This window comes from Eucyclogobius newberryi, unplaced genomic scaffold (assembly GCF_026437365.1).
Source record: "Eucyclogobius newberryi isolate DKJ021-1_F unplaced genomic scaffold, fEucNew1.0.hap1 SCAF_23, whole genome shotgun sequence".
NCBI classification, from domain to species: Eukaryota; Metazoa; Chordata; class Actinopteri; order Gobiiformes; family Gobiidae; genus Eucyclogobius; species Eucyclogobius newberryi.
This window is the reverse complement of record NW_027315868.1, coordinates 1,730,912-1,748,168: the sequence shown is the minus strand read 5'-3', so window position 1 is coordinate 1,748,168 and position 17,257 is coordinate 1,730,912. Positions and strand designations below refer to the sequence as shown.

The following is a 17,257-nucleotide window of genomic DNA, read 5'->3' as shown; positions in this document are numbered from 1 at the left end:
TCCTGCTTTAGACCTGCTGTAGTCCTGCTTTAGACCTGCTGTAGACCTGCTGTAGTCCTGCTGTAGACCTGCTGTAGACCTGCTGTAGACCTGCTGTAGTCCTGCTGTAGACCTGCTGTAGTCCTGCTTTAGACCTGCTCTAGTCCTGCTGTAGACCTGCTGTAGTCCTGCTGAAGTCCTGCTGTAGACCTGCTGTAGACCTGCTCTAGTCCTGCTGTAGACCTGCTGTAGTCCTGCTGAAGTCCTGCTGTAGACCTGCTGTAGACCTGCTCTAGTCCTGCTGTAGACCTGCTGTAGACCTGCTCTAGTCCTGCTTTAGACCTGCTGTAGTCCTGCTTTAGACCTGCTGTAGTCCTGCTGTAGACCTGCTGTAGTCCTGCTGAAGTCCTGCTGTAGACCTGCTGTAGACCTGCTCTAGTCCTGCTGTAGACCTGCTGTTGTCCTGCTGTAGTCCTGCTGTAGTCCTGCTGTAGTCCTGCTTTAGACCTGCTGTAGTCCTGCTTCAGACCTGCTGTAGTCCTGCTGTAGACCTGCTGTAGTCCTGCTGAAGTCCTGCTGTAGACCTGCTGTAGACCTGCTCTAGTCCTGCTGTAGTCCTGCTGTAGACTTGCTTTAGACCTGCTGTAGTCCTGCTGTAGACCTGCTGTAGACCTGCTGTAGTCCTGCTGTAGTCCTGCTGTAGACCTGCTGTAGACCTGCTGTAGTCCTGCTTTAGACCTGCTGTAGTCCTGCTGTAGACCTGCTCTAGTCCTGCTGTAGACCTGCTGTAGTCCTGCTCTAGTCCTGCTGTAGTCCTGCTGTAGTCCTGCTGTAGACCTGCTCTAGTCCTGCTGTAGTCCTGCTGTAGTCCTGCTTTAGACCTGCTGTAAATCTGCTGTAGACCTGCTCTAGTCCTGCTGTAGACCTGCTGTAGTCCTGCTCTAGTCCTGCTTTAGACCTGCTGTAGTCCTGCTGTAGACCTGCTCTAGTCCTGCTGTAGTCCTGCTGTAGTCCTGCTTTAGACCTGCTGTAAATCTGCTGTAGACCTGCTCTAGTCCTGCTGTAGACCTGCTGTAGCCCTGCTTTAGTCCTGCTGTAGTCCTGCTGTAGACCTGCTGTAGTCCTGCTGTAGTCCTGCTGTAGACCTGCTGTAGTCCTGCTGTAGACCTGCTGTAGTCCTGCTTTAGACCTGCTGTAGTCCTGCTGTAGACCTGCTGTAGTCCTGCTTTAGACCTGCTGTAGTCCTGCTGTAGACCTGCTGTAGTCCTGCTGTAGACCTGCTGTAGTCCTGCTGTAGTCCTGCTGTAGACCTGCTGTAGACCTGCTGTAGTTCTGCTGTAGACCTGCTGGAGTCCTGCTTTAGACCTGCTGTAGACCTGCTCTAGTCCTGCTGTAGTCCTGCTGTAGACCTGCTGTAGGCCTGCTGTAGTCCTGCTGTAGTCCTGCTTTAGACCTGCTGTAGTCCTGCTTTAGACCTGCTGTAGACCTGCTGAAGTCCTGCTGAAGTCCTGCTGTAGACCTGCTCTAGTCCTGCTGTAGACCTGCTGTAGTCCTGCTGTAGTCCTGCTGTAGTCTTGCTTTAGATCTGCTGTAGTCCTGCTGTAGACCCGCTGTAGTCCTGCTGTAGACCTGATGTAGTCCTGCTGTAGACCTGCTGTAGACCTGCTCTAGTCCTGCTGTAGACCCACTGTAGTCCTGCTGTAGACCTGCTGTAGTCCTGCTGTAGACCTGCTCTAGTCCTGCTGTAGTCCTGCTGTAGACCTGCTGTAGTCCTGCTGTAGACCTGCTGTAGACCTGCTCTAGTCCTGCTGTAGACCCACTGTAGTCCTGCTGTAGACCTGCTGTAGACCTGCTGTAGACCTGCTGTAGTCCTGCTGTAGACCTGCTCTAGTCCTGCTGTAGACCCGCTGTAGTCCTGCTGTAGACCTGCTGTAGTCCTGCTGTAGACCTGCTCTAGTCCTGCTGTAGACCTGCTGTAGTCCTGCTGTTGTCCTGCTGTAGACCTGCTGTAGTCCTGCTGTAGTCCTGCTGTAGACCCGCTGTAGTCCTGCTGTAGACCTGCTGTAGTCCTGCTGTAGACCTGCTCTAGTCCTGCTGTAGACCTGCTGTAGTCCTGCTGTAGTCCTGCTGTAGACCTGCTGTAGTCCTGCTGTAGACCTGCTCTAGTCCTGCTGTAGACCTGCTGTAGTCCTGCTCTAGTCCTGCTGTAGTCCTGCTGTAGTCCTGCTGTAGACCTGCTCTAGTCCTGCTGTAGTCCTGCTGTAGTCCTGCTTTAGACCTGCTGTAAATCTGCTGTAGACCTGCTCTAGTCCTGCTGTAGACCTGCTGTAGTCCTGCTCTAGTCCTGCTTTAGACCTGCTGTAGTCCTGCTGTAGACCTGCTCTAGTCCTGCTGTAGTCCTGCTGTAGTCCTGCTTTAGACCTGCTGTAAATCTGCTGTAGACCTGCTCTAGTCCTGCTGTAGACCTGCTGTAGCCCTGCTTTAGTCCTGCTGTAGTCCTGCTGTAGACCTGCTGTAGTCCTGCTGTAGTCCTGCTGTAGACCTGCTGTAGTCCTGCTGTAGACCTGCTGTAGTCCTGCTTTAGACCTGCTGTAGTCCTGCTGTAGACCTGCTGTAGTCCTGCTTTAGACCTGCTGTAGTCCTGCTGTAGACCTGCTGTAGTCCTGCTGTAGACCTGCTGTAGTCCTGCTGTAGTCCTGCTGTAGACCTGCTGTAGACCTGCTGTAGTTCTGCTGTAGACCTGCTGGAGTCCTGCTTTAGACCTGCTGTAGACCTGCTCTAGTCCTGCTGTAGTCCTGCTGTAGACCTGCTGTAGGCCTGCTGTAGTCCTGCTGTAGTCCTGCTTTAGACCTGCTGTAGTCCTGCTTTAGACCTGCTGTAGACCTGCTCTAGTCCTCCTGTAGTCCTGCTGTAGACCTGCTGAAGTCCTGCTGAAGTCCTGCTGTAGACCTGCTCTAGTCCTGCTGTAGACCTGCTGTAGTCCTGCTGTAGTCCTGCTGTAGTCTTGCTTTAGATCTGCTGTAGTCCTGCTGTAGACCCGCTGTAGTCCTGCTGTAGACCTGATGTAGTCCTGCTGTAGACCTGCTGTAGACCTGCTCTAGTCCTGCTGTAGACCCACTGTAGTCCTGCTGTAGACCTGCTGTAGACCTGCTGTAGTCCTGCTGTAGACCTGCTCTAGTCCTGCTGTAGTCCTGCTGTAGACCTGCTGTAGTCCTGCTGTAGACCTGCTGTAGACCTGCTGTAGTCCTGCTGTAGACCTGCTCTAGTCCTGCTGTAGTCCTGCTGTAGACCTGCTCTAGTCCTGCTGTAGACCCACTGTAGTCCTGCTGTAGACCTGCTGTAGACCTGCTGTAGACCTGCTGTAGTCCTGCTGTAGACCTGCTCTAGTCCTGCTGTAGACCCGCTGTAGTCCTGCTGTAGACCTGCTGTAGTCCTGCTGTAGACCTGCTCTAGTCCTGCTGTAGACCTGCTGTAGTCCTGCTGTTGTCCTGCTGTAGACCTGCTGTAGTCCTGCTGTAGTCCTGCTGTAGACCCGCTGTAGTCCTGCTGTAGACCTGCTGTAGTCCTGCTGTAGACCTGCTCTAGTCCTGCTGTAGACCTGCTGTAGTCCTGCTGTAGTCCTGCTGTAGACCTGCTGTAGTCCTGCTGTAGACCTGCTCTAGTCCTGCTGTAGACCTGCTGTAGTCCTGCTGTAATCCTGCTGTAGACCTGCTGTAGTCCTGCTGTAGTCCTGCTGTAGACCCGCTGTAGTCCTGCTGTAGACCCGCTGTAGTCCTGCTGTAGACCTGCTGTAGTCCTGCTGTAGACCTGCTCTAGTCCTGCTGTAGACCTGCTGTAGTCCTGCTGTAGTCCTGCTGTAGACCTGCTGTAGTCCTGCTGTAGACCTGCTCTAGTCCTGCTGTAGACCTGCTGTAGTCCTGCTGTAATCCTGCTGTAGACCTGCTGTAGTCCTGCTGTAGACCTGCTGTAGACCTGCTGTAGACCTGCTGTAGTCCTGCTGTAGTCCTGCTGTAGACCTGCTGTAGTCCTGCTGTAGTCCTGCTTTAGACCTGCTGTAGTCCTGCTTTAGACCTGCTGTAGACCTGCTGTAGTCCTGCTGTAGACCTGCTGTAGACCTGCTGTAGACCTGCTGTAGTCCTGCTGTAGACCTGCTGTAGTCCTGCTTTAGACCTGCTCTAGTCCTGCTGTAGACCTGCTGTAGTCCTGCTGAAGTCCTGCTGTAGACCTGCTGTAGACCTGCTCTAGTCCTGCTGTAGACCTGCTGTAGTCCTGCTGAAGTCCTGCTGTAGACCTGCTGTAGACCTGCTCTAGTCCTGCTGTAGACCTGCTGTAGACCTGCTCTAGTCCTGCTTTAGACCTGCTGTAGTCCTGCTTTAGACCTGCTGTAGTCCTGCTGTAGACCTGCTGTAGTCCTGCTGAAGTCCTGCTGTAGACCTGCTGTAGACCTGCTCTAGTCCTGCTGTAGACCTGCTGTAGTCCTGCTGTAGTCCTGCTGTAGTCCTGCTTTAGACCTGCTGTAGTCCTGCTTCAGACCTGCTGTAGTCCTGCTGTAGACCTGCTGTAGTCCTGCTGAAGTCCTGCTGTAGACCTGCTGTAGACCTGCTCTAGTCCTGCTGTAGTCCTGCTGTAGACTTGCTTTAGACCTGCTGTAGTCCTGCTGTAGACCTGCTGTAGACCTGCTGTAGACCTGCTGTAGTCCTGCTGTAGACCTGCTGTAGACCTGCTGTAGTCCTGCTTTAGACCTGCTGTAGTCCTGCTGTAGACCTGCTCTAGTCCTCCTGTAGACCTGCTGTAGTCCTGCTCTAGTCCTGCTGTAGTCCTGCTGTAGTCCTGCTGTAGTCCTGCTGTAGACCTGCTCTAGTCCTGCTGTAGTCCTGCTGTAGTCCTGCTTTAGACCTGCTGTAAATCTGCTGTAGACCTGCTCTAGTCCTGCTGTAGACCTGCTGTAGTCCTGCTCTAGTCCTGCTTTAGACCTGCTGTAGTCCTGCTGTAGACCTGCTCTAGTCCTGCTGTAGTCCTGCTGTAGTCCTGCTTTAGACCTGCTGTAAATCTGCTGTAGACCTGCTCTAGTCCTGCTGTAGACCTGCTGTAGCCCTGCTTTAGTCCTGCTGTAGTCCTGCTGTAGACCTGCTGTAGTCCTGCTGTAGTCCTGCTGTAGACCTGCTGTAGTCCTGCTGTAGACCTGCTGTAGTCCTGCTTTAGACCTGCTGTAGTCCTGCTGTAGACCTGCTGTAGTCCTGCTTTAGACCTGCTGTAGTCCTGCTGTAGACCTGCTGTAGTCCTGCTGTAGACCTGCTGTAGTCCTGCTGTAGTCCTGCTGTAGACCTGCTGTAGACCTGCTGTAGTTCTGCTGTAGACCTGCTGTAGACCTGCTGGAGTCCTGCTTTAGACCTGCTGTAGACCTGCTCTAGTCCTGCTGTAGTCCTGCTGTAGACCTGCTGTAGGCCTGCTGTAGTCCTGCTGTAGTCCTGCTTTAGACCTGCTGTAGTCCTGCTTTAGACCTGCTGTAGACCTGCTCTAGTCCTGCTGTAGTCCTGCTGTAGACCTGCTCTAGTCCTGCTGTAGTCCTGCTGTAGTCCTGCTGTAGACCTGCTGAAGTCCTGCTGAAGTCCTGCTGTAGACCTGCTCTAGTCCTGCTGTAGACCTGCTGTAGTCCTGCTGTAGTCCTGCTGTAGTCTTGCTTTAGATCTGCTGTAGTCCTGCTGTAGACCCGCTGTAGTCCTGCTGTAGACCTGATGTAGTCCTGCTGTAGACCTGCTGTAGACCTGCTGTAGTCCTGCTGTAGACCTGCTGTAGACCTGCTCTAGTCCTGCTGTAGACCCACTGTAGTCCTGCTGTAGACCTGCTGTAGACCTGCTGTAGTCCTGCTGTAGACCTGCTCTAGTCCTGCTGTAGTCCTGCTGTAGACCTGCTGTAGACCTGCTGTAGTCCTGCTGTAGACCTGCTCTAGTCCTGCTGTAGACCCGCTGTAGTCCTGCTGTAGACCTGCTGTAGTCCTGCTGTAGACCTGCTCTAGTCCTGCTGTAGACCTGCTGTAGTCCTGCTGTAGACCTGCTGTAGACCTGCTGTAGTCCTGCTGTAGTCCTGCTGTAGACCCGCTGTAGTCCTGCTGTAGACCTGCTGTAGTCCTGCTGTAGACCTGCTCTAGTCCTGCTGTAGACCTGCTGTAGTCCTGCTGTAGTCCTGCTGTAGACCTGCTGTAGTCCTGCTGTAGACCTGCTCTAGTCCTGCTGTAGACCTGCTGTAGTCCTGCTGTAATCCTGCTGTAGACCTGCTGTAGTCCTGCTGTAGTCCTGCTGTAGACCCGCTGTAGTCCTGCTGTAGACCTGCTGTAGTCCTGCTGTAGACCTGCTCTAGTCCTGCTGTAGACCTGCTGTAGTCCTGCTTTAGACCTGCTGTAGACCTGCTGTAGTCCTGCTGTAGACCTGCTCTAGTCCTGCTGTAGACCTGCTGTAGTCCTGCTGTAATCCTGCTGTAGACCTGCTGTAGTCCTGCTGTAATCCTGCTGTAGACCTGCTGTAGTCCTGCTGTAGACCAGGTTTAGTTTGAGTCTTAGTCCTCTGTGTACTGGTGCAGTACTCTGCGTGTCCTGTGTGTACTGGTGCAGTACTCTGTGTGTCCTCTGTGTACTGGTGCAGTACTCTGTGTGTCCTCTGTGTACTGGTGCAGTACTCTGTTTGTCCTCTGTGTACTGGTGCAGTACTCTGTTTGTCCTCTGTGTACTGGTGCAGTACTCTGTGTGTCCTCTGTGTACTGGTGCAGTACTCTGTGTGTCCTCTGTGTGTCCTCTGTGTTCTGGTGCAGTACTCTGTGTCCTCTGTGTGTCCTCTGTGTACTGGTACAGTACTCTGTGTGTCCTCTCTTTGTCGTCTCTGTACTGGTGCAGTACTCTGTGTGTCCTCTGTGTACTGGTGCAGTACTCTTTGTGTCCTCTGTGTGTCCTCTGTGTACTGGTGCAGTACTCTGTGTGTCCTCTGTGTACTGGTGCAGTACTCTGTGTGTCCTCTGTGTACTGGTGCAGTACTCTGCGTGTCCTCTGTGTACTGGTGCAGTACTCTGTGTGTCCTGTGTACTGGTGCAGTACTCTGTGTGTCCTCTGTGTGTACTGGTGCAGTACTATGTGTGTCCTCTGTGTACTGGTGCAGTATTCTGTGTGTCCTCTGTGTACTGGTGGAGTACTCTGTGTGTCCTCTGTGTAGTGGTGCAGTACTCTGTGTGTCCTCTGTGTGTCCTCTGTGTACTGGTGCAGTACTCTGTGTGTCCTCTGTGTACTGGTGCAGTACTCTGTGTGTCCTCTGTGTGTCCTCTGTGTACTGGTGCAGTACTCTGTGTGTCCTCTGTGTAGTGGTGCAGTACTCTGTGTGTCCTCTGTGTGTCCTCTGTGTACTGGTGCAGTACTCTGTGTGTCCTCTGTGTACTGGTGCAGTACTCTGTGTGTCCTCTGTGTGTCCTCTGTGTACTGGTGCAGTACTCTGTGTGTCCTCTGTGTACTGGTGCAGTACTCTGTGTGTCCTCTGTGTGTCCTCTGTGTACTGGTGCAGTACTCTGTGTGTCCTCTGTGTACTGGTGCAGTACTCTGTGTGTCCTTTGTGTACTGGTGCAGTACTCTGTGTGTCCTCTGTGTACTGGTGCAGTACTCTGTGTGTCCTCTGTGTACTGGTGCAGTACTCTGTGTGTCCTCTGTGTACTGGTGCAGTACTCTGTGTGTCCTCTGTGTACTGGTGCAGTACTCTGTGTGTCCTCTGTGTACTGGTGCAGTACTCTGTGTGTCCTCTGTGTGTCCTCCGTGTGTCCTCTGTGTACTGGTGCAGTACTCTGTGTGTCCTCTGTGTACTGGTGCAGTACTCTGTGTGTCCTCTGTGGTCATCAGGAGCTGCTGGACAGTGAGTGGTCATCAGTGCGTAAAGCCGTGGAGAAGGCGGACGTTCTGGTGATGAAGTACTCGGTCTCAGACAAACAGGCGTTCCAGTGGCTCCGCACCGTGTTGGGGCCCCGTCTGAGGCCCCTGATCCGACACTGTGGGGTCCCTGTGATCCTGGTGGCAGTGGGGGCCCGGCTCAACGGTAAGAACCAGAGGAACTACTACTACTAGTGTGTGTACTATTACTACTACTACTGTGCGTATCTTTACTGCAAATACTACTACTGCAACTGAGGGTTATTTTAGTGTTCGAAGTCAAACCAGATCATGGTGTGAGTCTGTGACGGAGAATATATATATATATATATATATATATATATATATATATATATATATATATATATATAAAATTCAATAATGTCTCTGTGTTTGTTCTAAATGCTCTTTATGTGTTTTAGTCTGTTTAATCCAGACAAACTTCAGACAAATATAAATACAGAGTTTTTATAGTCGATAAGTCACGAGTATTGAGTTTACTCTGTGTACTTTTACTACAACTGCAGTGTAACAATACTCACTGCGTTTGGTGTTCCAGGGTTTGAACAAACTGTTTTGAAATGTCAAAATGCACAAAAGTGAAGTCTGTTTTTGTAATAATTTATGATCATATTATTATTTTCCATTAAAATCTATAAAAACAACAATAGAGACAGTTCATCTCGTGAGACAGTTCCTCTCGTGAGACAGTTCCTCTCATGAGACAGTTCCTCTCATGAGACAATAGAGACAGTTCCTCTCGTGAGACAGTTCCTCTCATGAGACAGTTCCTCTCATGAGACAATAGAGACAGTTCCTCTCATGAGACAGTTCCTCTCATGAGACAATAGAGACAGTTCCTCTCATGAGACAGTTCCTCTCATGAGACAATAGAGACAGTTCCTCTCATGAGACAGTTCCTCTCATGAGACAATAGAGACAGTTCCTCTCATGAGACAGTTCCTCTCATGAGACAATAGAGACAGTTCCTCTCATGAGACAGTTCCTCTCATGAGACAATAGAGACAGTTCCTCTCATGAGACAGTTCCTCTCATGAGACAATAGAGACAGTTCCTCTCATGAGACAGTTCCTCTCATGAGACAATAGAGACAGTTCCTCTCGTGAGACAGTTCCTCTCATGAGACAATAGAGACAGTTCCTCTCATGAGACAGTTCCTCTCATGAGACAATAGAGACGGTTCCTCTCATGAGACGGTTCCTCTCATGAGACAATTGAGACGGTTCCTCTCATGAGACAGTTCCTCTCATGAGACAATAGAGACAGTTCCTCTCATGAGACGGTTCCTCTCATGAGACAATAGAGACAGTTCCTCTCATGAGACGGTTTCTCTCATGAGACAATAGAGACGGTTCCTCTCATGAGACGGTTCCTCTCATGAGTCAATTGAGACGGTTCCTCTCATGAGACAGTTCCTCTCATGAGACAATAGAGACAGTTCCTCTCATGAGACGGTTCCTCTCATGAGACAATAGAGACAGTTCCTCTCATGAGAAAATAGAGACAGTTCCTCTCATGAGACAATAGAGACAGTTCCTCTCATGAGACAGTTGCTCTCATGAGACAATAGAGACAGTCCCTCTCATGAGACAATAGAGACGGTTCCCCTCATGAGACAGTTCCTCTCATGAGACAATAGAGACAGTTCCTCTCATGAGACGGTTCCTCTCATGAGACAATAGAGACAGTTCCTCTCATGAGACAGTTCCTCTCATGAGACAATAGAGACAATTCCTCTCATGAGACGGTTCCTCTCATGAGACAATAGAGACGGTTCCTCTCATGAGACGGTTCCTCTCATGAGACAATAGAGACAGTTCCTCTCATGAGACAGTTCCTCTCATGAGACAATAGAGACAGTTCCTCTCATGAGACAGTTCCTCTCATGAGACGGTTCCTCTCATGAGACAATAGAGACGGTTCCTCTCATGAGACAATAGAGACAGTTCCTCTCATGAGACGGTTCCTCTCATGAGACAATAGAGACAGTTCCTCTCATGAGACGGTTCCGCTCATGAGACAATAGAGACAGTTCCTCTCATGAGACGGTTCCTCTCATGAGACAATAGAGACAGTTCCTCTCATGAGACGGTTCCTCTCATGAGACAATAGAGACAGTTCCTCTCATGAGACGGTTCCTCTCATGAGACAATAGAGACAGTTCCTCTCATGAGACGGTTCCTCTCATGAGACAATAGAGACAGTTCCTCTCATGAGACGGTTCCTCTCATGAGACAATAGAGACAGTTCCTCTCATGAGACAGTTCCTCTCATGAGACAATAGAGACAGTTCCTCTCATGAGACAGTTCCTCTCATGAGACGGTTCCTCTCATGAGACAATAGAGACGGTTCCTCTCATGAGACAATAGAGACAGTTCCTCTCATGAGACGGTTCCTCTCATGAGACAATAGAGACAGTTCCTCTCATGAGACGGTTCCGCTCATGAGACAATAGAGACAGTTCCTCTCATGAGACGGTTCCTCTCATGAGACAATAGAGACAGTTCCTCTCATGAGACGGTTCCTCTCATGAGACAATAGAGACAGTTCCTCTCATGAGACGGTTCCTCTCATGAGACAATAGAGACAGTTCCTCTCATGAGACGGTTCCTCTCATGAGACAATAGAGACAGTTCCTCTCATGAGACGGTTCCTCTCATGAGACCGGTGAAGCAGGAAACACATCCACGAGGCCAAAGTGACCCCCACTGACCCGTGGATCTGCTGACCTCACATCCCTGACCCTCTGGTAATAAAGATGAAACAAAACAGTATTGATTATAAAATATGTTAAGTAAGTAGTATTTCAGTAAGTAGTAATTGAAATACATTAAAGTTAGTGTGGAATGACTCCCGTCTGATGGATGTTAAAATCACCAACGATAATAATGATCATCATGAACAAAGCCATTCAAGTGGGAGGGGCTTAACCTCGTCAAGTGTTCAGAGACTTTAATGAGCCTCACCTGAAGCGTGTGGAACCACGCCCTGAACTATGGTTCCTCCTGTGCAGTTCCCAAAGTTATAATTATGACACTGTATTTAAAGTATTTTTTAAATGAAAAACACTATATTTGATTTGAACATGATTTTAAATGTTTTGCAACTTGAAACAATCACAGACATTTTAATTTAGTAACAGAACACTGATGACATCAGAATGCTGTGGGCGTCGGCCTCTCCAGGGATTCATAATTCCATCATAAACAACAGGAATGTTTCTATTTAATGATGGTCTTTCTTTTTGAACAAAGATTGCAAACAACTTTCTTCACTGCATTGGACAGAATAAACTACATTATTCTGTAGAAACACCTTTAAAGAGACGCGATGGTTTAAGATTCAACATTCCTGTTGTTTATGAGTGAATTATGAATCCCTGGAGAGGCCGACGCCCACAGCATTCTGATGTCATCAGTTACAGGAGGAGACAGAGCCACAGGGACAATAGGAGGCTGATGGTCCATTAAAGGACTGAGAGGAAACAAAGAGGTTTAGTTTCTGGTGAAACCAATAACACCTTTTCATCAGGAGGTCCCGCCCAGTGGGCGGGGCTTACCACCGAATAGAATAAATGTCTTGAGTTCCCGGTCCTGATCCCCAGATTGAGAATGACTCTTGGATGAGTCCTGCTGGACGCATGAGGCATTACACCCACATGACTAGACTCATGTTTGACCCGAAAGCATGGCAGGAAAACTAAAGTAGTAGTAGTAGTATTGGTTGTACTTGAGTCTCTCTTGCAGACGAGGGGCCCCCCTGTACTTGTCCTCTCTGCGCCTCAGATTGGAGACACTGCGTCCCACACGTGGAGGGCCTCGGTTTGTCTCGGGAGCTGGGGGCCACGTACCTCGAGCTGCCGTCCCTCAACCACGTGTTTGTCGGGCGCTACTTCGGCAGCGTGGTGAGTACTTCAAACTTCACATGTACTTCTCACTGTTTGCAGCCAGAGCAGAGGTGGAGGAAGTACTCACGTGTGTTACTTCAGTAAAAGTACAGATACAGGGGCAATAAAGTAAAGTATTGAAGTACAAAAGTAGAAGTATTTCACACACATAATGAAAACTGTTAGTGATTCAAGCCAGTGCAGTAAAATGTACTTCAGTAAAGTACAGATACACAAAGGTTTGACCAGAGGAGTGTCTCTCTGACCCGTCTGGCTGCTGAACTGACCATCGCCTTGTTTTTCTATTTTTAACTCGACGCTGCTAAAAATAGAAACATCTCTTCTTCTGATCTTCATAAAAACTGTGAAATTGAGACATCGCTTTATTTGTTTCTACAAATGTGTCCAATTTGTCCTCTGCATTTGACCCACAGCATTATTAAAGTCACTGTGATGGTTTAAATCCTCCTGAGCTCGATCTGAGCGAGGCACAAAAAGAGTTAGCTGTAAAGTCGCTAGCATTAGCCGTGATTATGAGCCTTAAATACATCATCGTAGCAGAAAAGGAAGTTATTGAGTCTTTATCAACTTCCATTTCAAATCTGAATTTGTATTTCAATATATTTTCTTAAATCGATAATTTTATGTGGTTTTACTTTTAATTAAGTATTTTGCTCCTGTATTAGAACTTTACTTCATCCACTGCCGTCTTTTTAATATTGTGATATTAGCTAATAGCTAACAAGAAGCAAAGTGTAAGTATCTTTTCATGTTTAATCTGCTTATTTAATAGTATCAGCAGTAATTGTAATATTCATTATCTCGTGGGTGACTTTGGGCCTTAGGCGGAGTCACCCTGGACGGGTCACACAGAGACAAACACACATGTGGATGGAGGGAGGCGGAGAACACAGTGACACGGGGAGAACATGCAGACTAATATTTGTTGTACTTTGTTGTACTTTCAGCTGGAATACTTCATGATCCAGTGTCTGAAACACAAAGCCAAAGATCGACCCGAGAAACGGAAAGGAAACAAACTGCACGACCTCCGACCCCCGCACCTCGAGCAACCAGGTGAGACACGCCCCTTTAGCACAGGAGAGACCACGCCCCTTTAGCACAGGTGAGACCACGCCCCTTTAGCACAGGTGAGACCACGCCCCTTCAGCACAGGTGAGACCACGCCCCTTTAGCACAGGTGAGACCACGCCCCTTCAGCACAGGTGAGACCACGCCCCTTCAGCACAGGTGAGACCACTCCCCTTCAGCACCGGTGAGACCACGCCCCTTCAGCACAGGTGAGACCACGCCCCTTCAGCACAGGTGAGACCACTCCCCTTCAGCACAGGTGAGACCACTCCCCTTCAGCACCGGTGAGACCACGCCCCTTCAGCACAGGTGAGACCACGCCCCTTTAGCACAGGTGAGACCACGCCCCTTCAGCACAGGTGAGACCACTCCCCTTCAGCACAGGTGAGACCACGCCCCTTCAGCACAGGTGAGACCACGCCCCTTCAGCACAGGTGAGACCACGCCCCTTCAGCACAGGTGAGACCACGCCCCTTCAGCACAGGTGAGACCACGCCCCTTCAGCACAGGTGAGACCACTCCCCTTCAGCACAGGTGAGACCACTCCCCTTCAGCACAGGTGAGACCACGCCCCTTCAGCACAGGTGAGACCACTCCCCTTCAGCACAGGTGAGACCACTCCCCTTCAGCACCGGTGAGACCACGCCCCTTCAGCACAGGTGAGACCACGCCCCTTCAGCACAGGTGAGACCACGCCCCTTCAGCACAGGTGAGACCACTCCCCTTCAGCACAGGTGAGACCACTCCCCTTCAGCACAGGTGAGACCACGCCCCTTCAGCACAGGTGAGACCACGCCCCTTCAGCACAGGTGAGACCACGCCCGTTCAGCACAGGTGAGACCACTCCCCTTCAGCACAGGTGAGACCACGCCCCTTCAGCACAGGTGAGACCACGCCCCTTCAGCACAGGTGAGACCACGCCCCTTCAGCACCGGTGAGACCACGCCCCCTTCAGCACAGGTGAGACCACGCCCCTTCAGCACAGGTGAGACCACGCCCCTTCAGCACCAGTGAGACCACGCCCCTTCAGCACCGGTGAGACCACGCCCCTTCAGCACCGGTGAGACCACGCCCCTTCAGCACAGGTGAGACCACTCCCCTTCAGCACAGGTGAGACCACGCCCCTTCAGCACAGGTGAGACCACGCCCCTGTTGGTCCTGGAGCCACTGAGCCGTGAAAAAGGCTGAGTTTATTCTTTAAATCGATCAATATTCTGTGAACAAACAAGAGAGAGACCTCTGACCTCTGACCTCTGACCTCTGACCTCTCTGACCTCAGCTCGTCTGCCTCCGATCCGTGTGGAAGAGTCGACCTTCTGTCAGGACCTCCAGTGGCTCCTGGAGCGAGGGGTCCAGTTTGCAGACGTGGCCTTCTTCAGCTCCGACTCGGGTCAAGAGCTCGGCTGGGGCCACGCCGCCGTCCTCTGCGCCGCCAGCCCCTACTTCAGGTCCCTGCTGCTGGGGCCCAAGACCAGGTGAGGACCAGGGGACCAGGGGACCAGGGGACCAGGGGACCAGGGGACCAGGGGACCAGGGGACCAGGGACCAGAGACAAGGGGACCAGAGACCAGGGACCAGGGACCAGGGGACCAGGGGACCAGGGGACCAGGGACCAGGGGACCAGAGACAAGGGGACCAGAGACAAGGTCCCTGTGTGTTCATGCTGTGGCAGGAGAACCATCTCCATGTGAAGCTCCACTAGATCATGTGGTTTTGTCTATATCAGGGGTGTCCAAACTTTTTTCACCGAGGGCCACATTTTGAAACTTATATGGAGCAGAGGGCCACAAACAACCTGACAATGTTGAATTTGAAAGTGAATACTGAAAGATTTTGCATTTGGCATTGTTCGATGAGCGTCCACACCTTTAATAATACTTGGGACATTAATAATAGGTTGTTATTACATAAAAATGCCTGAATTCTTCCAATTTTATAGTAAAAAGTACTACTTTTTGTTGTTTGGACCAACTTAGCAGGAAGCCGGAGGGCCAACAAAAATTGGTCTGCGGGCCGCATTTGGCCCCCGGGCCGTAGTTTGGACATGCCTGGTCTATATTATTTCCTTTAAAGACAAACTGGTTCTTTCACTTGTAATAAACACATTTAAGCCTCTGTTTGGTTCATCTGGATGTTTATTTTTCACTATTGACACTTTATTTCCATCGTCAAAGAACAAAATCACAACAGTTTAATTCTATAATGGGATAAAAGGCTCTGGCTCCGCCCCCAGGGAGCGGCCCCAGTCGCGGTGCGTGTGCAGAGAGCGGGACCCCGGGCCCCACTCGCTCATATCCTGTGAGGCCGCCATCGTGGAGGACCTGCCCCCGAGGCAGACGGACGCTCTCCTCAGCAGCCATCTGACCGCACGACTGTCCAGGCTCGTGGTCAAGGACCCACTGCTGTGCCTGTGTCTGTGGGAGACGCTCATGTTCATCTACAGAGGTAAACCAGGACTAAACCAGGTCTAAACCAGGTCTAAACCAGGTCTAAACCAGGACTAAACCAGGACTAAACCAGGACTAAACCAGGTCTAAACCAGGACTAAACCAGGTCTAAACCAGGACTAAACCAGGACTAAACCAGGTCTAAACCAGGACTAAACCAGGTCTAAACCAGGTCTAAACCAGGACTAAACCAGGACTAAACCAGGTCTAAACCAGGACTAAACCAGGTCTAAACCAGGTCTAAACCAGGACTAAACCAGGTCTAAACCAGGTCTAAACCAGGACTAAACCAGGTCTAAACCAGGACTTAACCAGGACTAAACCAGGTCTAAACCAGGACTAAACCAGGTCTAAACCAGGTCTAAAGCAGGACTAAACCAGGTCTAAACCAGGACTAAACCAGGTCTAAACCAGGTCTAAACCAGGACTTAACCAGGTCTAAACCAGGTCTAAACCAGGACTAAACCAGGACTAAACCAGGTCTAAACCAGGACTAAACCAGGTCTAAACCAGGTCTAAACCAGGTCTAAACCAGGTCTAAACCAGGTCTAAACCAGGACTTAACCAGGTCTAAACCAGGTCTAAACCAGGTCTAAACCAGGTCTAAACCAGGACTAAACCAGGTCTAAACCAGGACTAAACCAGGTCTAAACCAGGTCTAAACCAGGTCTAAACCAGGTCTAAACCAGGTCTAAACCAGGACTTAACCAGGTCTAAACCAGGTCTAAACCAGGACTAAACCAGGTCTAAACCAGGACTAAACCAGGTCTAAACCAGGACTAAACCAGGACTAAACCAGGTCTAAACCAGGTCTAAACCAGGTCTAAACCAGGACTAAACCAGGACTTAACCAGGTCTTAACCAGGACTTAACCAGGACTTAACCAGGACTAAACCAGGACTAAACCAGGTCTAAACCAGGTCTAAACCAGGTCTAAACCAGGTCTAAACCAGGTCTAAACCAGGACTTAACCAGGACTTAACCAGGACTAAACCAGGACTAAACCAGGACTAAACCAGGACTAAACCAGGACTTAACCAGGACTAAACCAGGACTAAACCAGGACTAAACCAGGTCTAAACCAGGTCTAAACCAGGACTTAACCAGGTCTAAACCAGGACTAAACCAGGACTAAACCAGGTCTAAACCAGGACTTAACCAGGTCTAAACCAGGACTAAACCAGGACTAAACCAGGACTAAACCAGGTCTAAACCAGGACTAAACCAGGTCTAAACCAGGACTTAACCAGGTCTAAACCAGGACTAAACCAGGACTAAACCAGGTCTAAACCAGGACTAAACCAGGTCTAAACCAGGACTAAACCAGGACTAAACCAGGTCTAAACCAGGACTTAACCAGGACTTAACCAGGTCTAAACCAGGACTAAACCAGGTCTAAACCAGGACTAAACCAGGACTAAACCAGGTCTAAACCAGGACTTAACCAGGACTTAACCAGGTATAAACCAGGACTAAACCAGGACTAAACCAGGACTAAACCAGGACTAAACCAGGACTTAACCAGGACTTAACCAGGTCTAAACCAGGACTAAACCAGGACTAAACCAGGACTTAACCAGGACTTAACCAGGTCTAAACCAGGACTAAACCAGGTCTAAACCAGGACTAAACCAGGACTAAACCAGGTCTAAACCAGGACTTAACCAGGACTTAACCAGGTCTAAACCAGGACTAAACCAGGACTAAACCAGGTCTAAACCAGGACTAAACCAGGTCTAAACCAGGACTAAACCAGGACTAAACCAGGACTAAACCAGGACTAAACCAGGTCTAAACCAGGTCTAAACCAGGACTAAACCAGGTCTAAACCAGGACTAAACCAGGACTAAACCAGGACTAAACCAGGACTTAACCAGGTCTAAACCAGGTCTAAACCAGGACTAAACCAGGACTAAACCAGGTCTAAACCAGGT

General features: G+C 50.1%; 1 protein-coding gene across 1 annotated transcript in view; it reads left to right on the top strand.

Annotated features, from left to right (window-relative positions):
* The window catches only part of rhobtb3 (Rho related BTB domain containing 3), a 48,232-nt gene that overhangs the window by 5,265 nt on the left and 25,710 nt on the right, over positions 1 to 17,257 (top strand). Inside the window, exons 3-7 of the mRNA XM_072459527.1 lie at positions 7,850 to 8,042; positions 11,645 to 11,802; positions 12,753 to 12,861; positions 14,156 to 14,351; positions 15,110 to 15,321. Coding sequence (XP_072315628.1) covers positions 7,850 to 8,042; positions 11,645 to 11,802; positions 12,753 to 12,861; positions 14,156 to 14,351; positions 15,110 to 15,321 — 868 coding nt within the window. The remainder of the gene's footprint in view (positions 1 to 7,849; positions 8,043 to 11,644; positions 11,803 to 12,752; positions 12,862 to 14,155; positions 14,352 to 15,109; positions 15,322 to 17,257) is intronic.